Source organism: Boleophthalmus pectinirostris, unplaced genomic scaffold, assembly GCF_026225935.1.
Source record: "Boleophthalmus pectinirostris isolate CB_2022bp ecotype Guang Dong unplaced genomic scaffold, ASM2622593v1 HiC_scaffold_4, whole genome shotgun sequence".
Taxonomy (NCBI): Eukaryota; Metazoa; Chordata; class Actinopteri; order Gobiiformes; family Gobiidae; genus Boleophthalmus; species Boleophthalmus pectinirostris.
Genome location: NW_026571353.1, coordinates 33,076,740 through 33,103,992, shown reverse-complemented (window position 1 = coordinate 33,103,992; position 27,253 = coordinate 33,076,740). Strand labels below are relative to the sequence as shown.

Below are 27,253 nucleotides of genomic sequence, written 5' to 3'. Positions count from 1 at the left end.
CCGGCCAACCTAAAATAAGGACGGTGCACCCCTGTCCCTACCCTAATGAAAACACAACCCCAAAAACTATCCCTACATAAAATAACAACGAAAACAGGACATCTGGACTCACCAGGGCAAACAAAAAAAATTACAGAAAGCTAACAAAACAGCATAGGAGCCAGTGAGGACGTGTGCGCTCCTCGAGAACGGCGAGCCACAGCGAAGGAGAAGAGACATGGAACTTTGTACATCCAAAAATAAATTACTTGCAAAAACAAAACTGGGAAAATACTACAAAGAAAACAGACAATAAAAATAAAAATACAGGGGCAAGACGTAACATGGAGCTAGGGGCAGAAGGAGGTGAGAAGAAAGTGTGTATAAATAAGAAAATGAACAACTTAAATTAATGTTTTACAACTTTTTAAAAGTTTTAGTACAAATGCCAGTTTTGCTTTAGGGATCCGGAGTTGTTTACATTTTCATTGCTCACATTTTGGTGGATATAGTATAAGTTTATTTATGTGAGATTTAGGGTTATTGTGTTGGTATTAATTTCATCAATGGCAAAAGAATCTGGAATTCTAGTAGCATCTTCTGTTCTGATGATCTATTGAATGTTTTTGTCTTTTTACCAAATTCAACCTTCTTCTGCTGTGGATCCTACCTGGATAAATGGACACAAACCGTTTTATCAATACATGCATCCCGAATTTCGGACTTACGGTCGTTGCGCAATGCATACTCAATGATCCTCCAAAAAAGTCAGCATCAAATCGCCATGTTTGTTTTCCCAGTGGGATGCGTTTATTGTCAAAGCCGATCTTTTCTAGTCTTTTGAACCATATCACTTTTGTTTCTGGTTCTGATATTGTCATATTTTAGTTTTGGGATTCGGACATCGTAATTATGTGGTTGTTGGATCCTAACAGTGGAAAACGGGCTTCGGAAGTTTGTGAACTCCATAAATGCAAAAGGGAATCAGATGTGTGTGACTGCAAACCTCCGTTGAAACTGTTTCCCTTTCCAACGGAATTGAAAAATAGTGAAAGGTGAAGGTGATAGGCAGGATTGATCCACAGGAAGGACAAAAAAGGAAACATGTGGCTGCCTAAGAAATCATCCCGAGTTTGCAGTGAACATTTTGTATGTGGAGCACCAACAAAGCAAAAAACAAAAGCGATATGGTTCAAAAGACTTGAAATGATGTGCTTTGACAATAGACGCATCTCACGTGAGCAACAAACATGGCAGTTTGATGCTCACTTTTTGGAGGACCCTTCCCAGTATGCATTTTGTGATGAGTGTCAAGTCAAAAATTTTGGATACATTTATTCTTTTAACACCTTATTTTCTATAGAAATGTCCATTCTCTCACTTTTTCATGTGTTCTTGCTACAGGCCTCGGTGGAGGAGAGGAGGGAGGTGAGCAGAGGGCGGAGGGTGGCGTACCTCACGGAGACCAGTGAGAGCGAGCCATGTGTGGTCCGCAGCGAGGGGGCGGGGCCGGAGCGGAGGACCAGGACCACCAGGTCGTTTCAGGAGCCCAGAGGAACCAACTGCGGCTGCCAAGAGCCCAGGCACGCCCACCTCAGGAAGCATGCAGGTAAGAAGGAGGGAGGGAGAGAGGGGATAGAGAGAGTAAAGGAGGAAGCCCAGAGGAAGCTACTGCGGCTGCCAAGAACCCAGGCACGCCCACCTCAGGAACAGAGTGTGGATTGGGACAAATTTTTCTGTCTGAGCTTGACCCGTGTCCGACAGAGCAGCGATCGAATCCAACCCAAGATATTTGTGTCCGAACCCGACCGAACGCACTTTGCGGACACCCTGCACCATGGGCTTGGTGTTCTCTCAGGGGCGGTCCTAGATTCTAAGTCCTAGTCCAAGATTAGTCCTGGTTTAGATAAAAGATAAAAGTGAAAAAATGCATCAGCCATCTGAGTGTGCTATACATTTTTTCACTTTTATCTTACTGCTCCTTGTATTTGCACCTCTACAGGAATTTTGGTGTGTGTTTTCTGTTTCTTTTGATTAGTCCTGGTTTAGTCCTGGTTTAGACCTGGTTTAGACCTGGTTTAGTCCTGGTTTAGTCCTGGTTTAGACCTGGTTCATTCCTAGTTTAGACCTGGTTTAGTCCTGGTTTAGACCTGGTTTAGTCCTGGTTCAGTCCTTGTTTAGACCTGGTTGGTTTAGACCTGGTTTAGACCTGGTTTAGTCCTGGTTCAGTCCTGGTTTGGTCCTGGTTTAGTCCTGGTTTAGTCCTGGTTTAAACCTGGTTTAGTCCTGGTTTTGTTCTGGTTTAGACCTGGTTTAGTCCTGGTTTTGTTCTGGTTTAGACCTGATTTAGTCCTGGTTCAATTCTGGTTTAAACCTGGTTTAGTCCTGGTTCAGTCCTGGTTCAGTTCTGGTTCAGTTCTGGTTTAGACCTGGTTTAGTCCTGGTTTAGTCCTGGTTTAGTCCTAGTTTAGTCCTGGTTCAGTACTGGTTCAGTCCTGGTTTGGTCCTGGTTTAGTCCTGGTTTAAACCTGGTTTAGTCCTGGTTCAGTTCTGGTTTAGACCTGGTTTAGTCCTGGTTTAGTCCTGGTTTAAACCAGGTTTAAACCTGTTTCAGACCTGGTTCATTCCTGGTTCATTCCTGGTTTAGTCCTGGTTTAGACCTGGTTTAGTCCTGGTTTAGACCTGGTTCAGTCCTGGTTTAGTCCCTTTCCTGGTCAATAACAGACAAAGGAAACAAACACGTGGATAACTGTCCCAGAGCGCCCCCTGTCTTTAGGCTACTTCACGAAAAAACACCACCAAAAAAAAATAAAAAAGAAAATCCAAGGAGAAGCACAGTGAAGGAGAGATCCACTTCCAGGGACAGATCATAAACATTGCTTTTATCATTATTTGTTTTACTTTAGGTCTATAAACTTGTCTTGTTAATTTTATTTCCAGTCGAGGTGTCAAACTTTGCTCTAGTGTAAGTTTCATGCGGATAGGCCCAGTAATTACAGTAATAGACAGAAGAGACGTGTTTAGAATAACAACGCACGCAGCCCTCCACTGATATAAACATTCTGTCCCATTCATTTTAATGAGGCAGCAAAATAATGACTTGAATTTTGACATTTAGAGAGCAGACAAATAGTTGTTCATTTTAGCTTTGTAACATTTACCACTGAGTTATTATCTCACTTAAAGGTCCTATATTACTCAAAACTGACACTTCTGAGATTTAAGTCGTGTTTAAATGCTCTTACCTCTTCAAAAACAGACCTGGAGTTGTGTTTTGTTTCATTCACGCATGCTTGAATACGTTTTTTCTACGTTTTATTAGTCTATCTCCGCTCTGTTCCACCTTGTGATGTCATGAAGTGGTAGTTTTCGAGCTACGTTTTACTTTTAGTTCAGGAGAAATCGGGAATACTAGGGTTGAAATTATCCAAATGATTCTAGTGAAGGTGTGTGGAGTTTAAAAAAATGCAGTGGAGGACTTTCTGTTTTAACAAATGACATCACAAGGTGGAACAGAGTGTTTTCTGTTTGAGAGAAGAACTCCTAAGCCTAAATATGTGGGATTTGTGTATTAAACATGTGTGAATGAAACAAAACACAACTCCAGGTCTGTTTGTGAGGAGTAAACAACATTATAACATAGATCTGAAAGCAGACATGTCAAACTCAGGCCCGGAAGCCAAATTTCGCCCGTGATATAATTATATTTGGCCCGCGAGATTATAACAAATATGTATTAGAGCTGCCCACCGGCTACAGATAGACTATAGAGACATTATTTATTACAAATTTTGTTATTATTTTATATTATGCCTGTTCTGGATGAAATGTTTAAGCAAAACTATTATTAAACATTTATTTTAATAAGAAAAGTTTAACATTACATATCTTGAAAGAAGAGAAAACATGCAGATGTTGTTGGAATTTTTCAATAAATATTTATTTTGGCCCACGACTTAGTCCCAGTTTTTAATTTTGTTCATCTGTGAATATAAGTTTGACACCCCTGACTTAACACATGAATTTATATATATTTTTTGCCTTTTAGTAGATGGTAAATTAAGTTGAGATTATTCATTTGACTAAATTTGGGTATGTTGCAAATTTGCGCAAAACTAGAATCAAGTACTTGCCAAAGGTTCATAAGGAGGTACTGGATATACACTAACCGGCATTGGGGGAATGCAGCCGCTATCTTGGCTTATATCTTGGTCTGTCTCATATTTCTGTCACATATTTCTGACAGTTGGCGTTAAGGGGCTATAGGTGTATTTCTGTGTAACTTTCTGGTGTAGTGGCATTAAACTAAAGCCTTGAAGACAAACGTGTATCAGGCCAAGTTACAGGTCAGATCTTTGGAGAGATGACCCCCCCCCCTCATTGTGAGAATACATGTTTCTCACGGTTTTTGTTTAGCAATAACCAGAAAGTTACATCGTGCACCTTTAAAGCTCCACTAAAATTCACTTGTGCAGAAACGTAGTTGTCAAAGTGTCGTGGCCAGCGTTATTTCTGATGTGAAAAGAATAAAGTTGCTGCCTTTGCATTGGAGATAACAAAAGGAACCACACCGTTAATTAACCAACAAAAATATTTAAATGTCAAAAGTTTTTCTCTTCAAGCGTTCAGCCTGGGCCACAGACTCTTGAACTTCACATATTTGAATAATAAAAAGGATAATAATCGACAATATACTAATGTTGTCATGATATTATTAAATTTCAAACTCGATTTCGATACTAAAGAACAGATCTGATACTCAATACCGATTCTGATACTATAATGATAAAGAAAACACTTTCTTTAGACAAAATCATCATTTTCAGAGTTAAATTGAAGTATTTTTTATATTAAACTAAGACTTAGACAGACTTTATTTCTCCTGGTTCAGTTCTGGTTCATTTCTGGTTTAGCCCTGGTTTAGTCCTGGTTTACTCCTGGTTTAAGTCATGTCTTAGACCTGGTTTAGTCCTGGTTTAGCCCTGGTTTAGTTCTGGTTTAGTTCTGGTTTAATCCAGGTTTAGTGTTGGTTTAGTCCTGGTTTAGTCCTGGTTCAGTTCTGGTTCAGTCCTGGTTCATTTCTGGTTTAGTCCTGGTTCAGTCCTGGTTCATTTCTGGTTTAGTCCTGGTTCATTTCTGGTTTAGTCCTGGTTCATTTCTGGTTTAGTCCTGGCTTAAGTCCTGGTTCAGTTCTGGTTCAGTCCTGATTCACTTCTGGTTTAATCCTGGTTCATTTCTGGTTTTCTGGTTTAGTCCTGGTTTAAGTCCTGGCTTAGACCTGGTTTAATCCTGGGTTAGTCCTGGTTCAGTCCTGGTTTAGTCCTGGTTTAGTCCTGGTTCAGTTCTGGTTCAGTCCTGGTTTAGACTTGGTTTAGTCCTGTTTTAGTCCTGGTTCAGTCCATATGCAGCGCAAAAGTCCAGCGTCGCAGTTTAAGTCACGGAAACAGGAAAACAACTGTCCATTTTTTCCATTATTCACTTAAACACAAAATCGAAAACTGAAAAAACTAATCTGTTTTGGAGACAAATAATGAAGAAAATAGTTTTATCGTTTTCTTGTTTTTAGTTTTATTTTGAAAAATGAATGAACGAATTATGTTGTCTTACACTTGTTCTGATTCAACTCAAGATCATTCTAAAACTAGAGGTTCATTTCTGTCCTGTGAATGTGACTTTTTACTTGTTTTAGTATCGATTCAGATCAGATTTTTGGCACTTTTAACAACCCAAAGTCTGACTGTCTGTCCCTGTTCTCTCTTCAGGCTCCCTGTGCAGCAGCGTGAGCCCGTACCACGGCGTGATGCGGCTGGAGCGGCGTCTGCGCTCGTCCTCCGAGGGGGCGGGGGGACCTCATCTCCACGGAAACCTGCGAGACGTGCCGGGTCTGGAGGGATATGGGCTTCTCAAACACAGGCACAACTCCTCCTCCTCCAAACTGGGCAGTCTGGTAAGTCACTCTCACCGTGTTTCCCCAAAAAGATTTCAATAATTTCAGTATCAGAAGAACCGTGAAAACAAATGATGAATGCAAGATTGAAAAGTTTAACGCAGTACTATGGAAGGAGGGAACGGACCACCTCCTGTAAAGTTACGTAATACACTTTTAAGAGTCCTAATAAACGAGGTATCTGATTTTTATTGTCTTAAAAATGTGGAAAAACGATTTAATTAAGTAAAAAGAAACAGTTTGTTGTGGTTCAAAGTTATTCCTCACTTACCTTATGCATTCTATTCACTAATTATTCAACGTGATGAGTTTATGAACACTTTTCAGGCTGTGTTTTGCTGTCAACAACTAGCATGCGAACAGTGCACCAGTGTTACTTCCTGGTTCGCAGATGAGAAAAATGGTTTATAATTAAATGCAGACAGCGCACAGTGGTCTCACTTTGACTAGGGTGACCAGATTTTCAAAATTAAAAACTGGAACATCTCCAGTTTGGGTTGGTTGGCAGGGGTGTAATGACCGTGGTACGTGGGGGTTCACCGTCCACCCACTTCTCCCGACGTGAGATATAAAAATATAACAAATATAAAATGGCTTCAACTTAAATGTTAAACCGGAGCTACTGGCAATGGTGAAAACAACCTGCATAGGCTCATGATATCTGCAGGACTATCCTATAGTGACCTGAGACATGAGGGACCAGGACTGAACCAGGAGTAAACCAACACTGAACCAGGACTGAGTGTCGGGACAGGCCCGAAGGTGCACCCGCGTAGACCATCAGGTGACTGCAGGCGAAAGGACTGGTCCAGAGCTCCGCGCCTGCCGTCGCCCTGGTTTCGTGTTGGTTCAGTCCTGGTTTAGTTCTCCTGATTCAGTCCTGGTTTAGTCCTGGTTTAGTTCTCCAAGTTCAGTCCAGGATCCGTCCTGGTTTAGTCCAGTTTCAGACCTGGTTTTGTCCTGGTTCAGTCCTGTTTCAGTCCTGGTTTAGTCCTGGTTTAGTTCTCCTGGTTCAGTCGGGGATCAGTCCTGGTTTAGTCCTCTTTTAGACCTGGTTTATCCCCGGTTCTGTCCTGGATCAGTCCTGGTTCGGTCTTGGTTTAGTCCTGTTTCAGACCTGTTTCAGTCCAGGTTCAGTCCTGTTTCAAACCTGGTTTAATCCTGGTTTAGTCCTGTTTCATTCCTGGTTTAGTTCTTCTGGTTTAGTCCTGGTTCAGTCCTGGTTTAGACCTCGTTTAGAATTGGTTTAGACCTGATTTAGACCTGGTTTAGTCCTGTTTCAGACCTGTTTCAGTCCTGGTTTAGTCCTGGTTTAGACCTGGTTTAGACCTGGTTTAGACCTGGTTTAGTCCTGGTTTAGACCTGGTTTAGACCTGGTTTTGTCTTGGTTTAGACCTGTTTCAGTCCTGGTTTAGTCCTGGTTTAGACCTGGTTTAGTCTTGGTTTAGACCTGTTTCAGTCCTGTTTTAGTCCTGGTTTAGACCTGGTTTAGACCTGGTTTAGACCTAGTTTAGACTTGGTTTAGTCTTGGTTTATACCTGTTTCAGACCTGTTTTAGTCCTGTTTTAATCCTGGTTTAGTCCTGGTTTAGACCTGGTTTAGTCCTGGTTTAGACCTGTTTCAGTCCTGGTTTAGTCCTGGTTTAGTCCTGGTTCAGTTCTAGTTCATGTGTTGTAGTCTATGATTTATATTCTGTAGGTGATTCTAAACGGCGTTAATGTTAATAACATGATTCTGCATCATTTTGAGCAAAAAAACACCAAATATTACAGATTTTTACTGGCATCGATGACGCCACGAATCTCACACTCCCACTTAAAAAATACTCAGTACATCACAGGTGGCTGGTAATAATAATAATAATAAAATTGTGAATCAAGTGCGTAATTAAAGAAAATTGTTCTGCACTCTGCCCATTTATGACTAATATGTGAGTCAGTATAGTCACATTTTCTTTGTGTTTTGGTCATTTTTAAGCAGCTTTTCTGTATTTTACCTGAACAAATTACAATTTAAGCCTCTCTTTACTGTTGAGAGGGATCAAACTGGTCAAAAATAAGGACATCTGGGACATTTCTTGTCTAAAAATGGGACAAATCAGTGGGTTTGGAGACACATTGGGACTGTCCCGGGTAAATAGAGACGTCTGATCAGCCTAACTTTCACTCTAAGAGCTCCTTTTACAATATATCTGCACACATTTTACTTTATTGCATGAAAAAAATCCAGTTCAGCAGCTTTAAGTCTGTTTTTTTTAGAGTTCCAGTCCACTTATGAAACCATGCAGTCATACAATATACCACTCCATTGTTGCCGTTTAGAATGTGAGCAAATTCACAAGAGCACAAACAGATAGATGTATTAGCGCCTCATAGCTCGTAATAGCGACGCTGTACCCCTAACGGTCTTTTTATTTATGCGAACACAATGCAGCTGAGATGACACGGCGAGGCACATCTTGAACCGTAATCATATAAAATGGAGGTGATTCTCTTTGGCGGTGCAGTGGACGGGCCAGGTGCTGTGTAGTAATAATGCAGATGATTGCTGTGTTTGTTGTATTTATATAAGGCCGACAGAAGGAGGCTTTCCACTTCTAATGCCTCTACAAGTTCACTTTTATCATCTTTATTCGATACCGGTCTTCCGTTGTTGTTCTTCTGCTGCTGAGACTTTGCAGCATTCCTTCCGGTTTTTATAACAGACAATATTTTGAGGGAGCTGTTTTTAGACCTGTTTTTAGACCTGTTTTAGACCTGGTTTAGTTCTGGTTTAGACCTGGTTTAGGGCCTGGTTTAGTTCTGGTTTAGACCTGGTTTAGTCCTGGTTTAGTCCTGGTTTAGTTCTGGTTTAGACCTGGTTTAATCCTGATTTAGACCTGGTTTAGTCCTGGTTTAGACCTGGTTTAGTCCTGGCTTAGTTCTGGTTTAGACCTGGTTCAGTTCTGGTTTAGACCTGGTTCAGTTCTGGTTTAGACCTGGTTTAGTCCTGCTTTAGACCTGGTTTAGTCCTGCTTTAGACCTGGCTTAGTTCTGGTTTAGACCTGGTTTAGTTCTGGTTTAGACCTGGTTTAGTTCTGGTTTAGTTCTGGTTTAGTTCTGGTTTAGACCTGGTTTAGTCCTGGTTTAGACCTGGCTTAGTTCTGGTTTAGACCTGGTTTAGTCCTGGTTTGGATCTGGTTTAAACCTTGTTTAGTCCTGGTTTAGACCTGGTTTAGTCCTGGTTTAGTTCTGGTTTAGACCTGGCTTAGTTCTGGTTTAGACCTGGTTTAACAAAGACTTTTAGTGTCACAGCCACGATTTAGCCTTTAATTTTTTATTGACCTTTATCGAATCAATTTGAAATATATCGTATCGAATCGAAAGTGCACTGTATTAAGATATGTAGCGTATCATGGCACATCGAGGCACATCTTGAACCGTAATCATATAAAATGGAGGTGATTCTCTTTGGCGGTGCAGCGGACGGGCCAGGTGCTGTGTAGTAATAATGCAGATGATTGCTGTGTTTGTTGTATTTATATAAGGCCGACAGAAGGAGGCTTTCCACTTCTAATGCCTCTACAAGTTCACTTTTATCATCTTTATTCGATACCGGTCTTCCGTTGTTGTTCTTCTGCTGCTGAGACTTTGCAGCATTCCTTGACGGTGTGGTGCAAACTGTAGGCACTGCTCTGTTTGAGTCGTCGTTTTGCAAGTCTCGAGTCTTTGACCTCAAGTCCGAGTCCCAAGTCTCAAGTCAGATACAGCAGTGGTCCCCAACCTTTTGTGCGCCACGGACCGGTTTTTATAACAGACAGTATTTTGAGGGAGCTGTTTTTAGACCTGTTTTTAGACCTGTTTTAGACCTGGTTTAGTTCTGGTTTAGACCTTTTTTAGTTCTGGTTTAGACCTGGTTTAGACCTGTTTTAGACCTGGTTTAGTTCTGGTTTAGTTCTGGTTTAGACCTTTTTAGTTCTGGTTTAGACCTGGTTTAGACCTGGTTTTAGTCCTGGCTTAGTTCTGGTTTAGACCTGGTTCAGTTCTGGTTTAGACCTGGTTTCAGTTCTGGTTTAGACCTGGTTTAGACCTGGTTTAGTCCTGGTTTAGTCCTGCTTTAGACCTGGTTTAGTTCTGTTTAGACCTGGTTTAGTCCTGGTTTAGACCTGGTTTAGACCTGGTTTTAGTCCTGGTTTAGTTCTGGTTTAGACCTGGTTTTAGTTTCTGGTTTAGACCTGGTTTAGTTCCTGGTTTAGACCTGGTTTAGTCCTGGTTTAGACCTGGTTTAGACCTGGTTTAGTCCTGGCTTAGTCCTGGTTTAGACCTGGATTTAGTCCTGGTTTAGTCCTGCTTTAGACCTGGTTTAGTCCTGCTTTAGACCTGGTTTAGTCCTGCTTTTAGACCTGGTTTAGTCCTCTTTAGACCTGGTTTTAGACCTGGTTTAGACCTGGTTTAGACCTGGTTTAGACCTGGTTTAACAAAGACTTTTAGTGTCACAGCCACGATTTAGCCTTTAATTTTTTATTGACCTTTATCGAATCAATTTGAAATATATCGTATCGAATCGAAAGTGCACTGTATTAAGATATGTAGCGTATCATGGCCTGTGTATTGTAAAGCTGTAGCAGAGGGAACTACATAGACCATGATCCTTTGCTCCATTTCAGTGCAGACTACAAGAAGAATTAACTGTTATAAGCACTTTTAAGTCTCAGTTCTTTTGGATTCAGTCTTGTCAAGGTGTTTTAAAAGGAAAAAGTCGCATATACCACAAAATATCGCAATAAATATCGTACCGTGAGATGTATATCGTGAAAATATCGCACCGAGAGACTTGGATATCGTTACATCCCTACTATTAAGTGCACAAATCCGCTCTTTCTGGTCAAATTGTGCGAAAATAAAGCTCAGATTCAGTCTAATTTGAGTAACGGAGCTTCAGACAGAGCAGTGCTTTCGGTTAGCTTCACACCCCCAGAGAAAGTTAATAACATCCGCTGCAAAGTATCAATACTGAGAATGAGACAAACTTGTATGTGTCCTCTGTCTGCAGTTTGGGGCGCTGAGTTGTGATTGCGGTACCTTTTTAAAACAGCAGGACCGCAGGCTACACGCAGTTCCTTTAAGATTATATTGTGACATTTTTAACCTGACTCTCTCCGGTCGTTTCTCTGCGGTGGGAAATATAAATGCCACAGTTTAAGATCCTCCTGCTCAGATGGAATTAAAGTCATTTGTTTGTTTGTCTGTTTGTCGTCGCCGCCGGCAACGCGTCCTGACGATTACCAATCCTATCCGCCATAACGCATTTAGGGCCCAGAGCTGAGTGCGGCGAGAATGAAACTAAACACTGTTATTTTAAACCATTTATTTACTCTTTGTTGGAGGTTTTTGAGAGACTCTCGAGAACGCTTCAAGTGCGGCAGACATAATAAACGCCGCCTTTTAAGTTAACAATAGCTGCAAAACGCGAAAATAATCATCCTTACGTGTCTCGTTATTGACTCAGTGTGTACAAAAACTCTATTGTGTGTGCCTTTCTCCCCATTTTGATTTAATTATTTGACCTATATTTCCAATTAGATCTGCTTTTCTCCGCTGTTGATACTTTACAGCGAATGTCATCAACACTCCCTGGACTTTATTTGAGTTTTATTTGAACACAATCTCACCAAAAAGAGCTGATTTGATTGGAACTACAACAGGTTTGTGCTGATATTTAAGTCTCTCACAGGTAAAATTACTGTCACAAGCTTGTTGGCAGTTTTTCAGTTTGTCCCTTTCAGCTTTTTGTTGAAAATCGAACTCCTAAACAAGAACCATGACGCTCGTATTGATCACAGGCTTCTGAAAATGTCTTGTTTAAATTAATTTTGTATTTTTTCTTAAGTTTTCACACCGTTTTTAGCAGTTTTCGTCTAATTTGTGCATTCATTGTATCCCTGAAATGATCTAAAAAACTTAACTTGTGCATAATAGTGCACCCCGCCCAAACACACACACACACACACACACACAAAGCTCAGCTAAACAGTTTGGTCTTGAAATTACTATCTGTCTTTTTTACCTGATCCCCAAAGGGTTGACCAGGTTTTGTATTCACGTTGTGTTCCTGTGTGTGTCTGTCCACCCGTGATAATTCCACCATTTATGGACTGAATGTCACCAAATTTGGTACGTGGGTCAAGCCCCCGTGCCCGATGCCGCAAAAAACGTTTGGTGACGATCCGAGGTCATTTGAGGTCACACGGGTCAATTGAAAGGTCAATCCATTATAAAGAACAGGCAGTTTCAGCAATTTCTGGACCATCTGCGGGCTAAAATATTCACCCAATCATCACACAAGTTGGCACACACCTAACCGGGGTACACTGGATGTTACAGGTTAAAACCGGTCAAGGTCACTTGAAGGTCAAGGTAACCAAGGTCAAATATGTGTTTTTGGTCATAACTCCGCGAAGGATCGAGCTAGAGCAACGGGAGTGTCTCAAAATCTCAGAAAAAGTATTATCTATTTATAATTCTATGCATTTGTATAGTAAAATATTAATAGTTTTCAAGATAATCACTAATTAAAACATTTCCGTTCTCTTTCAGTGTTTGCCGTTAAAATTGTAATTGTAACGAAAATAATTTCCATTTCTTCTTTTTCTGGTGATACACAACACACTGATCTACAGTCACACAACTAAGGCTGCGTTCAGACTGCAGCCTGAAGTGACCCAAATCCGATTTTTTGGCCCCTATGTGACCTGTTTCTGGTCTTTTCATGACCTGATCTGATTTTTTGCGACCCAGGACACTTGGATATGTGCTCCTAAAACCAATACATATCCGATCTTTTGACATGCGACTTCAGTCTGAACGGTCAAAGCGCATTCATCCGACCTACACGTTATCAACAAGCCAAAAACGTCACTATTCTGCGCTGAAGTAGGTGAAAATTGTTAATGAACTCCGTGTCACTGAAGTGAAGCACATCACCACTCACCACTCTTGGTTACGTCTCCACATCCACACGTTCCTTTCAACGGACGTCGCTGCCGCTGCCCCACAAAACACCACGGCCAAAAACCTCGTCCTTCTCCTTCTCAATCTCTTCCTTAAAACAAGTAAGTTGTTCATGTTCTGGCTCCGGTACGAGAGGAACTTTAAAATCTCCAGGTGCTCAATGCTCGCGTCCATGTTTGGACAACTTCCGTAAACACAGAGCACGCTCGCTGCGGTTGTGGGACACTTTTGGGCCGTTTAATGTTCACACTGGAGATCAAATACAAGTCGCATCTAATTGGAAATGTGAACGACCTCGCAAAAACATCGGATTTCACAAAAAAATTGGAATTGAGCATTAAGCCCTGCAGTCTGAACGTAGCCTAACATAGGGCTGGGCGATATGGATCAAAAAATATATCTCGATATATTTTGCTATATCTCGATATATGATATATATCTCGATATATGTTCAAGAAAAAATAACCCCCTAAAACTGAAAACTGCAAAAACAAATCTTCGAAATTCCACAAAGTCCTTTTTTTTAACTGAAGTGTAAGAGGTCGACAGTTCATATAGGAACATTTAAGATTACAAAAAACCCTAATTACATAAATAATAATTTAACTGTAAAATAAAAGAAATAATACATATTTCCTTCTTTTCATTCATAAATAAAACAACTCAACACAAGTTCATCTTTGCATTAACTCTGTTATCCAGACCATAATCATAAACATGAGCTCATTTAGCAGAAGAAGCTCAGGATGTTCCTTATTTCAAAAGATCCATGTTATTATCCAGCAGTAAGGAGCTTCCCACAATCCACTGCAGATCAAACCCAACGTTTCCAAACACTTTTGTACAAGTGACACTGCAGCAGATTATTAATTAAAATATTCTGCATAAATAAACTTTACATTGCTAAACTTTACAATATATAAAGCATAACGACTGTAGAGCCACATCAGCCCGTTTGCGATAATAATGTGTTTAATGCAGTTTTGCGCACGTGTGTTTACATTTTACAGAAACGAAACTTAAGCGCATGGCTCATTTGCATAAACAGCACTTCTCACGCAGCTCAGCTCGTTTAGCTTCTTTCGGGCTAAAGGACGCGACTCGATGGAATATGAGGATGTGCTGATGATGGTTTTGTCTGTAAATGGTGGAAAAGGTTCGTGGTGCTTGAAGTTTTTCACTGGCACCAACTTTCGGCGTTCACGGCGATAGTGACGAGTGAATGAGACACGAGCGAACAAAATCAGGGAGGCGGGGCGACACGAGAGAGGTGACGTATCGATAGAGATATCGATATATTTATATTTAAAATATCGATATATCGCCCACCCCTAGCCTAACATATACACAACCCATGAAAAATTACATTTTCATTACACATTAGTAAACACAGACATTCTCATGTGTGACCAATATCACACAAATGTTCATGGACATTGTGGATATAACGATCATGTAATATTGGCTGTGCTCCTCATAAGCTGCTTCTGTGGTGATGAACTCTGTCCCCACTGATACCTCATGGGGGACCAGGTTGTTATTTCTGATTGTGCTTGTTTTTTTTTTAATACTTGTAACTATCTGGAATCTGACATAGCTATCTTTTTTTTTTTTTTTTTTTTTTTTTTTTACAACTAACTATCTGGAATCTGGGACACTAACTATCTGGAACCAGTAGATAAAGAAAAAATAAAACACATTCCAGCATAGAAATACATGTAGAACACCCCAGCGTAATGTCACCGCAAACTATCAATAGGACCTTTTAATGGCGGGGGTTAAATGCTGATACTTTCTTTATGTTTAGACAGACAGCGTGTTGTTTGCACTATAAAATACAATACAGCGTCTCTGTACACAACACAATGGCCCTGACTTTCCATTACAGGCTGAGCTGGAGCGGAGCCTTGAAGTCCATTGATTTAGCTGTAGATCGCTGCACTCTCACGCTCCCACACGCAGACGCTGTGAGGTGAATAAGCGGAGGTCACTGAACATCGAGGCTCTTGTTCTCCAAGGAGATCAATGCTCTGCTCCGAGTCTGTTTATCTCCAAACGGCGGCGATGGGGAGCTCAGATTACGTTGGGTTTTTAGAGCTATTTGCATCTCCACGGACACTTCAGGACTAGCAAGGATTCGAGGGTGGATTATGCTGACGAATATTGATAAAACGCATGGAAACTGTACTTTTTCAAGAGTCTGTGATCGATACAAATGTTCACGGTCTGGTTCAGGGGTTTGATTTTCAACAAAAAAGTGAGAGTGACTAAATGGAAATCTGCTGGCCAATTCTAGCTCGCTTGTGACTGGAATTTTATATTTCAGAGACTTGTTTAGAATCTGTGTATCATTTGTTCGTTTTTCAAAATAAAACCGAAAATAAGAAAAGAAAAACAACAATTTTCTTCATTATTTGTCTCCAAAACCAAAAAAAAAAACTAAAACAAACCAACAAAAAAAAAAAACAGATAACAATTATTTTTATGTTTTTGATTTTGTGTTTAAATGAATAATGGAAAAACAAACAAATAACAGCTAGACTTTTGCACTGCATACGGACTGAACCAGGACTGGACCAGAACTAAAACAGGTCTAAACCAAGTCTATACCAAGTCTAAACCAGGTCTCATTTCTGGCCTGGTCCTAGTCTCAGTCCTAAACAGGACTAAACCAGAATTAAACCAGGATTGAACCAGGATTAAAGCAGGACTGAACTGGGACTAAACCAGGAGTGAACCAGGACTAAACCAGGACTGAACCAGGACTGAACCAGGACTAAAGCAGGACTGAACCGGGACTAAACGAGGACTGAACCAGGAGTGGGAGTGGATGGGCACGGAGGTGACGGTGCGTGATCACTGTTGGGTGATCAGGAAACCGGGACCAGACTGAGACTGAGACCGGGATTGAGACCGTTTTAGACCTGGTTCAATCCTGGTTTGGACCTGCTTTAGTCCTGACTTAGTCCTGTTTCAGTCCTGGTTCAGTCCGTATGCAGCGCTAAAGTCCAGATCGCAGTTTAATTCATGAAAACGAGAAACGACCGTTATCCGTTTTTTCCATTATTTATTTAAACACAAAATCAAAAACTGAAAAAATGAATCGTTATCCTCTTTTTTAATATTTTGGAGTCAAATAATGAAGAAAATTGATGTTTCTTTCATTTTCTTATTTTTGGTTTTATTTTGAAAAACGAATGAACGAATGATACACGGATTGTTTAGCAACACAAAATCAGCTCAGCTCTCATGTTGTAGTTTCAACTAAGTAAAAATAAAAATAACTGGGACATCCCCATTTTTTGGTGGCTGAAAGTAATAAAATGGTAAAATGACTGCGTAATTAAGGAAAATTGTTCTGCAGACACCATTAAAGATTCACATGTGAGCCAGTATAGTCACATTTTCTTTGTGTTTTGGTCGTTTTTAAGCAGCATTTCTGTATTTTACCTAATCAAATTACAGTTACTTGCGTCTCTTTACTGTTGGAAGGTTTCAAATTGGTCAAAAATTGGGACACCTGGGAGATTTCTTGTATAAAACTGGGACAAATCAATGGTTTTGGATAAATCTGCTGGGACAGGGACCCTACATCAGCTGTAAATTCTCAAAACTAATCTTTAACTCCTTTATTTTTACTAGCTTTAAGTGAAGAAAATACTTTACGTGAGCAGAAATATTTACAATAAACTATTTGGATTTTTAGTAAACATTTTTAGCGTTCTTTCTCTCAAAATAATCCGCTGAATTCAGACTGTTGTGTTCATAAACTCAAACATTGATCTATATTACTGCACGTTCTATACACCTCAGTACAGTTTTTATTTTGACCACTAGATGGCAGCATTGCTCTACGAATCGCTGCCTCAAACGGCGGCCTGAAAATGTGGCTCATTTCATCCTCTCAGAAAAACCATTAGACACGGAACTACCACAGCCATTTCACTTATAGGCTCTAAAAACATGTGAAAATTTCTACTGATAAAACGCAAAATGGCTAGAACGCTCTTTCTCATGTTTTAATCAGAACCTGCAGGGTTGTCAAAACAATCGACAACCAAACACTAATGGATACCGAAACTAGTATCGAGACTAGATACTCATTTGAGCACATGTCGATACTGAAAGTCACATTCACAGGACAGAAATTAAACTTTTATGAATAGATTTAGAAAGATCTTGAACAAATATAAGGGCACATAGACAAATTGAACCTACCTGGACCACCGAGGGATCACACAGATATAAAACCACATGGGAATATAAAAGAAAGCACGGTACTACAATTTAATTTTGGAAATGAATCTATGGTCCGACACATTTTTCTTGGCCCTCAGGCTTCCAGGTGAATTGGCCCACATTACCTTGCATCAATTAAAATGTACTTTTTACTGCAAGTTTTCTGAAAATCTACCTTGATAAAGCGAATATTTAATACCGAGTGTGTGGTTTTAAAGATCTTAGCATGAATAAAGTCTGATGGCTCTTTCTAACGTGTTTAAACATGCACGTATCACAATTATTCACTGTACTGAGCACCACTCTACGGTCCTCGAACAGCCCTCTGCTTCGCCTGGGTTTAGATATCCAATCCAGTCCACTTTAATTCTATAGCACATTTCACAAACAGTTTCCAAAGTGCTGCACAAATACATAATAATAACAATAATAAAATGATACAATAAACTACTAAAATAATCTTACTAGTCTTAAAATAATAAAACCAGTGAAATAAAATAAGAGCAAAATCATAGAATATAGATATGTGGCCCTTGATGAAAAAAGTTTGGACACCCCTGGTCTAAAGTGTTTTTTTTTTTTTTTATACATCCATCCTGAATTACGAACTTCCGATCATCACGCAATGCAGACTGGGAAGGATCCTCCGAAAAAGTGAGCATCAAATCTAGCCTTTTGAACCATATCGTTTTTGTTTCTGGTTCTGATATTGTCATATTTTAGTTTTGAGATTCGAACATCGTAATTGTGTGGTTGTTGGATGTCCTAACAGCGGAAACGGCTCGAGAAATGGGCTTCGGAAGTTTGCGAACGCCATAAATGCAAAAGGGAATCAGATCTGTGTGACTGACTTTGCAGCGAGCATTTTGTATGTGGAGCGTCAACAAAGCGGGATCCAGTTTGTTAATCGAGAGGTACAGAAGACAAACAGGCTGAGCTCAAACTTTCTTGTTCTTGTGGTTTTACAGCAACATCACGTCTTGGTCGCTTTGCAGTGGAAGGTGTTTCTTGGTGAACAGCTGGTGCCTTTCGCTTTGGAGTTGACTTTTTAAATTCGTAACCAAGGTGGTGCGAGGAATTGGGATTTTGCCTTGTTGACGCTCCACATACAAAATGTTCGCCGCAAACTCGGGATGATTTCTTAGGCAGCCAAATGTTTCCTTTTTGTGGATCAATCCTGTCCATCGCCTTCGAATTTCACTGTTTTTCAATTCCGTTGGGAAGGGAAACAGTTTGAACAGAGGTTTCCAGTCACACAGATCTGATTCTCTTTTGCGTTTATGGAGTTCGCAAACTTCCGAAGCCCATTTCTCGAGCCATTTTCCGCTGTTAGGACATCCAGCAACCACACAATTAACGATGTCCGAATCCCAAAACTAAAACATGACAGTATCAGAACCAGAAACAAAAGCGATATGGTTCAAAGCACTTGAAAAGATCGGCTCTGACAATAGACGCATCCCACTGGGAAAACAAACATGACGATTTGATGCTCACTTTTTCGGAGGATCCTTCCCAGTATGCATTGCGCGATGACTGGAAATTCGGGATGCATGTATATTATCATCGTGGTATCAGAGTCTGTATTGAATCTACTCCTTAGCGTCGAAATTGAGTTTGAAATCCTGAACAGTCTTTGTGTTTTTTGTTTTCCAGGACGTCCTGAACAACCTTGGTTCTTCAGAGCTCGACGAGGACGATTTGATGTTGGACCTGGAGCTGTCGGATGATCAGAGGCATCGGCATGGTAAGTTTTTAATACTAAGGAACTAAATATGCAACTTTTAAGAGCTTTTAAGGGTGTCATTGTTGTTTCCTTTTCTCATTCACCCTCTGAAAGTTATATTTTGAATGATTCATGCATGTCAACAAGGAATGGTACAAGATCTCGTGCGATCTTGTACCATCTTGTTTATATTTGGACTGGACAAAAAAGGGTTATTTGTCAGTATATTTGTTTTATAGTAATTTTTATTACTATTTTTATAGTAATAAGTGAAAAGGTTATTATTTTATTTGTTCAAGTATTGAGAGGTGTCATAATATTGCAGTTATTGTTTTTTGTATTTTATTTGTGAATATATTTGCCTTTTTGAGTTGTGTGACCTTTGCCTTACCCCCGGAAGTAGAAAAGAGAAAAATAGTAGCGCGAAAAGAGAGAAGGGGACAAAGAGAGAAAACATAGAGAGGTGTAAAGAAAAGGGACATCAAGATAAAAATACGCTGTTTTACTACTGCTGTTAACGTAAAGGAGAACACGGTAAATATAGTTTGTGTATTTATTTAAAGGTGTTTATGAAAAGTTAAGTTATTTTCTGTCTGTTTTGTTTTAGTTTTCACGGTGTTTTGGTGTGTTAATGAAGAGTGCTGAAAATAAATACTGACACACAAACTTTCTCGCTAAGAAAACCAGGGTAGTTACACAAATAAATAAAAGTTCTGAGGCCAAAATTGGAAACTGAATTGTGAAATGTATACATCAAAATCTCGTCTTGTCTCATTCACATGGACCTAATCTCGCACATTGCAAAAAAGCTTGGCCAAAATTTAAGATATAAACACATAAATCTATCAGAAAATGACTTAAAAGTAGTAAAATTTTCTTTTTGTTTGACAAGTTATCTTAAAATAAACCACCTCTAGATTAGAATTAAGCATCTCTGAACTAGTAAGTAGATAAAAAAGTGTGAAAACAAGATGAATAACCTGACATAAGTTTTAAAATCTTGGCCAGATCAGAGAAATTTGCAGTGTATTTCGTTTCGTCCTGTGGAAATTGTGTCTCGTCCTGACCCTAATGTCAAAACCCCATTTATTTTTTTGCATCTTGGATTCAGCAAAGTTGTGTAGTCAGACATTTTAACATGAATGAAAAGGAGAAAAAAATCTGACTGCTCACTTCTGTGATCTGCAGCTGTCAGCACGATCTACCATGATGTTTGTGATGGTTTTTAAAAAGCCAGATTTAAAAGTCACTGGACCAATTTAGTTTTAGATCCATATTGCCTTTAAGAATATCCAAATTCAAACATTATCACAACATTTTGACTTCAAGTTCAGATTCTGCTCAATCAAAGGTGCGTTATGAAGCTTTTTGGGTATGGGTCCGCTACCTGATTAAGTCTAAAGGCCGCATACGGACTGAACCAGGACTGATCCATGACTAAAGCAGAACTAAAACAGGTCTAAACCAGGTCTAAACCAGGTCTAAACCAGGTCTAAACCAGGACTAAACCAGGACTGAACCAGGACTGAACCAGGACTGAGTGACGGGATGGGCCTGGAGGTGTAGACTGTCGGGTGATCGGGACTGAGACCGGGACTGAGACCAGGACTGAGACCAAGACTGAGACCAAGACTGAGACCAAGACTGAGACCAGGACTCAGGATTGAGACCAGGATCGGGACTGAGACCGGGACTGGATCGGGACTGAGACCGGGACTGAGACCGGGACTGAGACCAGGACTGAGACCAGGACTGAGACCAGGACTGAGACCGACCAGGACTGAGACCAGGACTGAGACCAAGACTGAGGACTGAGACCAGGACTGAGACCTGAGGACTGGGACTGAGACCCAGGACTGAGACCAGGACTGAGACCAGGACTGAGACCGGGAGAAGACCAGGACTGAGACCAGGAATGAGCCCGGGAGCAGATCGGGACCAGACTGGAACTGAGACTGGGACCAGACCAGGATTGAGACCGCGACCAGACCAGGACTGGGACTGAGACCAATTTAGTCCTGGCTTAGTCCTAGTTTAGTCCTGTTTTAGACCTGGTTTAGACCTGGTTTAGACCTGGTTTAGACCTGGTTCAGCCCGGCATCACAGTTTAAGTCACGGAAACGGGAAACGGCCATTATCCGTTTTTTTCCATTATTCATTTAAACACAAAACCAAAAACTGAAAAAACAAATCATTATCCAGTTTTAAATTTTGGTTTTGGAGACAAATAATGAAGAAAACAGTTGCTTTTTCATTTTCTTATTTTTGATTTTATATTGAAAAACGAATAAACGAACGATACACGGATTTTACTGCAACACTCTGAAACATTTTAGACATGACGAACGTGACGAACCCACTACCAGAAAAATTACATAGCACAAATTGTGTAGTGAAACGTAAATTAGACACGTGTAAAACAGATGTAATAGTCTTGCATATCCACAGTAATACTCACTGTAACCGTCTGCCTCACCTTGTCATATCAGGATTGCGCTGTGCAGACTGTAGCTGAAATTAAAGCCGTGATGGACTGCTCTCATAAGATCCGGAGACTGGACTCTGAGAGAGGAACAGTGGGGTTCGGCCTCTCGCTCAATTTGAACGGAGCTAATTAAAAGACTCCTGCACTCACACCAACTCACTGAACCCTGCCACGGATCTGTACGGAGCATTATCTGAGAATAATAAAGAATTCACTGGTCCCGGCAACTTTGGACAGCTCAGTTAAACCGCTACGAGAACGGACTAGATATTTTCAGAGCCAAAACAAACAGCTACGTGCGGTTTTATAGCTCAAAAATACCTAGAAAAACAGGCATTCTGACTGTGACACGATGCACTTTTAATACTTTGGTTCTTCTTTCTTCACGACCCAAGTCAATAGACATTATTTGTAAATCACAACATAAATTTGTGACCATTATTGAACATTAATGAGGATATTTTCTTGTTGACTGAGTGATTGTGTCTCTCTGAACAGTTAGTATTACCGTATTTTTCAAACTATAAGGCGCAGTATCAATAATGTTGAATTCTCTCGTCTATTTTCATACATAAGGTGCACCGGATTATAAGGCGCATTAAGCAAAATAAACGGACGACACTTGAGATTTGAGACTTTTTTATTTCCTACGAGGACGACTCAAATATAGATTGAGTAATAATGTGTTTAATGCAGCTTTGCGCATGTTTGTTTACATTTTGCAGAAACTAAACTTAAAACCACATGGCTCATTTGCATATTTGCATACTATAAGTTTTGTAAACTCCCCAGTAACTCTTAGACTACGTTTACACTGAAGCGAATCACTGTCTCACCTTATCACCATATCAGAAACTATTTGAGTCCACACACGTCATTTCTGTGTCCGCAGGTCTTCCCTATCCACACAGCTTTGCGCATATTTGTTTACGTTTTACAGAACCAAAACTTAAAACCGCATGGCTCATTTGCATAAACTCAGCACTCAAAAAACGGCTCACTCCTTGTGCGCTGATGCGGTTCAGCTTCTGTCGGACTAAAGGACACGACTCAGTGGAATATGAGTGAAAATTGGTTCGAGGTCAGTAAGCACAACCAGAATTAATACATAAAATGCACTGGATTATAAGGCACACTGTCGATTTTTCAGAAAATGAAGGGATTTTAAGTGTGCCTTATAGTCCGAAAAATACGGTACTCAAGTTTTAAACAAGGAAAGCAATAAGTGTTTCTCACAGAAAATTAGTTCGGCAAGGCGGTGCTGCCGAAAAAGTGAAGAGTGGGCTGGTGCGAGGAGATGTATGTATACTGTATTTTCCGGGCTCTAGATTATAAAACGCACTGTCATTAAATGGTCTATTTTTGAACTTTCTTCACAAATAAACCGCACCGGACTTTAAACGAAACACAACAGTTGGATGGGTCAGTTGGACTTTGTTTGTGGCGTTCACGGTGACTCTGGGCTTTGTTCAGTTGTGGCGTGTAGGGAGGGTGCTGTCTGGGACCAACGGATTGTCGGTGTGTTCGCAGTGACTCAGTTGTTCAGTTGTGTCTAGAAGTGGCACATTGCACTCGCTTTTTCGGTTCGTTCCTCTGTTCTGTTCCTCGTCGGGTGTGGAGTGATGAGTGTGTCTGTGGGTGTTTTTCGCTGTGCGGTCGCTGTCTGCTCCGTGTGTGTTTGTGTGTGTTCTGCGGGTGGTGCGGCTTTGTAGTTTACTGAAGTCGTGCTGGGACACCTGAGTGGATTCGTGTATAGGGCGCTCTGGATTGTGGGACGTGCAGTCGTTTTTTGATGGGGTTGGAGGCTTAAGAGCGCGTCTAATAGCCCGGAAAATACGGTATGTATATTGCAGACCTACATGCAGATCGTGACAAGGCGACCCCCCAAAAAATCTTTTGCAACCGACCCAGTCTCATGAAACAATGGTTTAACAATTCAATTCAACAATTCAATTATATCCATGTGCAATTATTTTTAAGTCTTTTTTTATTTTTTAAGCTATTATTTATTATCTGTTTTATTGTATGTTACCTTTTCCTGCTGCTCTGAAATTGCGCGTTGCAACACTGGAATTTCCCCGCTGTGGGACTAATAAAGGCATATCTTATCTTATCTTATCTTAAATCATCCAGAGTATAGTATTAAACTAATCTGCCTTGTGTTTATTTACTACAGGTGTTATTTACTGCTCAAAAATATCTTAAAAACATCCATTTGTACTGTGAGTAGGGTCCCCTCTTCGCAAATCTAATCTCAAAGTCAAAATAAGTCTGCTGCGTACTGTTTGCATCCAATTAAAAAACGTCGTATTAGCATTACCGTGATGGCAAAACTCCGCTCCGGTCTCTTAAAGTTCTGAAAAGTGCTTATAAACTCACTGCGTTGAATAATTCGGATGCTCAGAATGCATAAGGTAAGTGAGGAATAACTCTCAAACCGTTTAAAATGAACCAGTTCTGTTTTTCACGTTTTAAATCAGGAACAGTAAAACAGTAAAAATCTGATACAGCACCTTTAAACCCGCGAGTCAGCACTGTTTCTTGGATTTTTATTTTACAGAGGAATTGTCCAAAGGCGTAAAACAGCTTTCAGCCTCCACTGTACAAGGCAGCAAAGCGTGAAACTCTATCTGTAAAACGAAACTGTACTGAAGGTAACTAGAAATATAAACCAAAACATGATGTGGGCAGAGATGGAACCTGTGGCCTTACGAATTAAACATATTGTTGTGTTTTTATTGTTTTGTCCCATTTTAATTAGTTTTACTGAATATCTTTTGGTTTAATTAAATATGCCCATAGTATGCTATTTTCTGATTGATGTTATAATGTTGTTTCCTCATCAAAAACAAACCATATCAATCCGTGTATCATTCGTTCATTCGTTTTTCAATATTAAACCAATATATCTTCGTTATTTGTCTCCAAAACCAAAATGAAAAAACTGATAACGATTCATTTTTTCAGTTCCATTTTGTGTTTAAATGAATAATGGAAAAAAACTGGTAACGACCGTTTCTCGTTTATGTGACTTCTGTGACTGCGATGCCGGACTTTTGCACCGCGTACGGACTGAACCAGGACTGATCCAGGTCCGGGACCACGCCGGGACCAGAGCGGGACCAGAGCAGGACCAGAGTGGACTCCGAGCCTTCACAGGGTCTGAGCCTCAGCTTCGAGCTCCGACCCTGCCGTGGGCTCTGAGCCTCCGGTCTGGTCCCGGTCTGGTCCCGGCCTGGTCTCGGTCTCAGTCCTGGTCTCTGTCCCGGTCTGGTCTCGGTCTCAGTCCCGGTGTCATTCTCGGTCTGGTCCCGATCTCAGTCTTGATCTGGTCCTGGTCTCAGTCCTGGTCTCAGTCCCGGCCTAGTCTCGGTCTGGTCCCAGTCTGAGTCTCGGTCTGGTCCCGGTCTCAGTCTCGGTCTGGTCCCGGTCTCAGTCCTGGTCTCAGTCCCGGTCTCAGTCTCGGTCTCAGTCTCGGTCTGGTCCCGGTCTCAGTCTCGGTCTGGTCCCAGTCTCAGTCCTGGTCTCAGTCCCGGCCTAGTCTCGGTCTGGTCCCGGTCTCAGTCTCGGTCTGGTCCCGGTCTCAGTCTCGGTCTGGTCCCAATCTCAGTCTTGGTCTGGTCCCGGTCTGGTCCCGGTCTCAGTCCCGATCTGGTCCTGGTGTGGTCCCGGTCTCTGTCCTGGTCTCAGTCCCAGCCTGGTCCCGGTCTCATTCTCGGTCTCAGTCCCGGTCTCATTCTTGGTCTGGTCCCGGTCTCAGTCCCGGTCTCAGTCTTGGTCTGGTCCCGGTCTCAGTCTCGGTCTGGTCCCGGTCTGGTCCCGGTCTCAGTCTCGGTCTGGTCCTGGTGTGGTCCCGGTCTGGTCCTGGTGTGGTCCCGGGCTCAGTCCCGGTCTGGTCCTGGTGTGGTCTCGGTCTGGTCCTGGTGTGGTCCCGGGCTCAGTCTCGGTCTGTCTGAGCAGCAGTAGTGAGTTGTACTTCCTGATAGAAAATTCGGCAGCGGCGGACTGATATATGAGAAAATAGTCCCTCAACATGCGACGATTCATGCGATGCAAGATTAGTTTTATTTCAAACATTATTCTATCTACACAGACATTTACATCGACAGTCTGGTGTAATAATAGATTTGTTTCGGGTGTTTTGTGGAGTGGGTAAGACTATGGCCGTTGACATGCACAAGGACCGGATGGAATATTTAAAAAAGTGTCTCCACACGTCTCCAACACTCTGGATCACTAGGAAATTAGGTCCTATGTCCAAAACCCCGGACTGTCCCTTTAACTTGAAAACTACTTCATGATATCCCAAGGTGAAAAAGAGCATTTTTGAAGTTGGAAGATTTAGACAGACCAATAATAAATCATTAACAATCAAACGTGTGAATGAAACAAAACACAACTCGAGGTATGTTTATGATGAGGCTTAAAGGTCACAAGTCGGTTTTGTGTAATGTAGAACCTTTAAAACGAAAACATAATGAAAGATGAAACAAACTTGAAAACATTAGAAGATATCAAAGCAAAAGGCCATAGAAAATGACTTGTTTTCTCTTTAAATGGCTCCGTTAAACTATGACTAACCCTGTCATCAGCACTATAGTCTCACGGGGCTCTGTGTGATGGTGCTGCTCTGATCTGTGACTCATGTCTGTGCACAGAGGAGCAGACAGGACACCGACAGACACTGGGACCTTTACACACGTTTGAGGAAATGTCAAAGCTCTGATACGTCTCACCCGGACACACTCTGAACCACAAAGTTGGATCTTTCCGGAGCAGTTTTTAGCGCTCTGGGTCTATAACAGAACTAGGATAAGATCTTAGGTAATGTACAAGAGAAAAGAATCAAATTATATTAAGTTTTGTTGAAAATTCTGTTAATTTTTTTATTATTACAGTGGGAAGAAAACCTGCATCAAGCCTTTTCCTTAGTAGTGAAATAGAAATTGTAATATTGATACTTTGCTCATATCATCAACATTTTCTGGGGTTGTGATTCTAACTGAAAGCACTACTCTATTAAATTGGACTTACTGTAATTTCCAGACTATAAGATGTAACTTTTTTCACACACTTTGATCCCAGCGACTTAAACAATGATCCAGCTAATACAGTATATGGATGGATTATTTGTTTATCAACACAGTGGATGTGCACAGCTTGATTCATCAGCCGGTTTTACTTTGTTTCAGTTCGTACAAACCGTCTGACCTCGCAGCCTTAGATTTCGTTCGCTCGACGGTAGGCGGGTACTTTTTATCATTTAACCAATCGCTGCTATTTGGTTGTGACATATGTAATGCGCTGCTGGTATATTAAGCTTTTCCTAAATCCCGTAGGAAGAAGGGCAATAACGTCTTTCCCCTTGATGAAATTCACCAAACATTCTCTTTGTTCCGGCTTTAAATCCTCGATCTCGGGAATCGTTGACAACACTGAATATGCCACACTTTACTGATTGGTTGGTGCCTGAACTTGCACATCCGGGGTTTTTGCGAACCGTTTATTGTATTTCGATTCCTGACCTAGTTGCTGGAGAGAAATGAAATTGAGCCGCACCAGCCTGGCTAGATGTGCACAGCCTGTGTGCAGAATGTGCCGGGCAACATGAAGTTACAACACTAGTTAGCGCTGTTGTCAGAGCACTAAAACTGTTCATTGCCATCTGATAAAATACATTATGATGAACACTGGTGAGTGGGATTTGTCTTAATAACTCGTATGTGTTAAATGCAGGTGAGTGCGTAAATGACGAGAATCAGAATTTATTTGTAATTTCAGTATAAAAACACACACAAACAAAACACCGCACTCAGGTCCAGGTCAACAGCAGCATAAATAACAATAAGAATAAATAGTTTAAAATATTGTATGTCAAATTCAGTCTT

General features: G+C 40.9%; 1 protein-coding gene across 2 annotated transcripts in view; it reads left to right on the top strand.

Annotated features, from left to right (window-relative positions):
* ccser1 (coiled-coil serine-rich protein 1) overlaps positions 1-27,253 on the top strand; it is a 506,315-nt gene that overhangs the window by 29,253 nt on the left and 449,809 nt on the right. For both annotated transcript variants that reach the window (XM_055161268.1, XM_055161270.1), the window contains exons 6-8: positions 1,384-1,588; positions 5,742-5,926; positions 18,811-18,901. In XM_055161268.1, the coding sequence (XP_055017243.1) occupies positions 1,384-1,588; positions 5,742-5,926; positions 18,811-18,901 (481 nt within the window). The remainder of the gene's footprint in view (positions 1-1,383; positions 1,589-5,741; positions 5,927-18,810; positions 18,902-27,253) is intronic.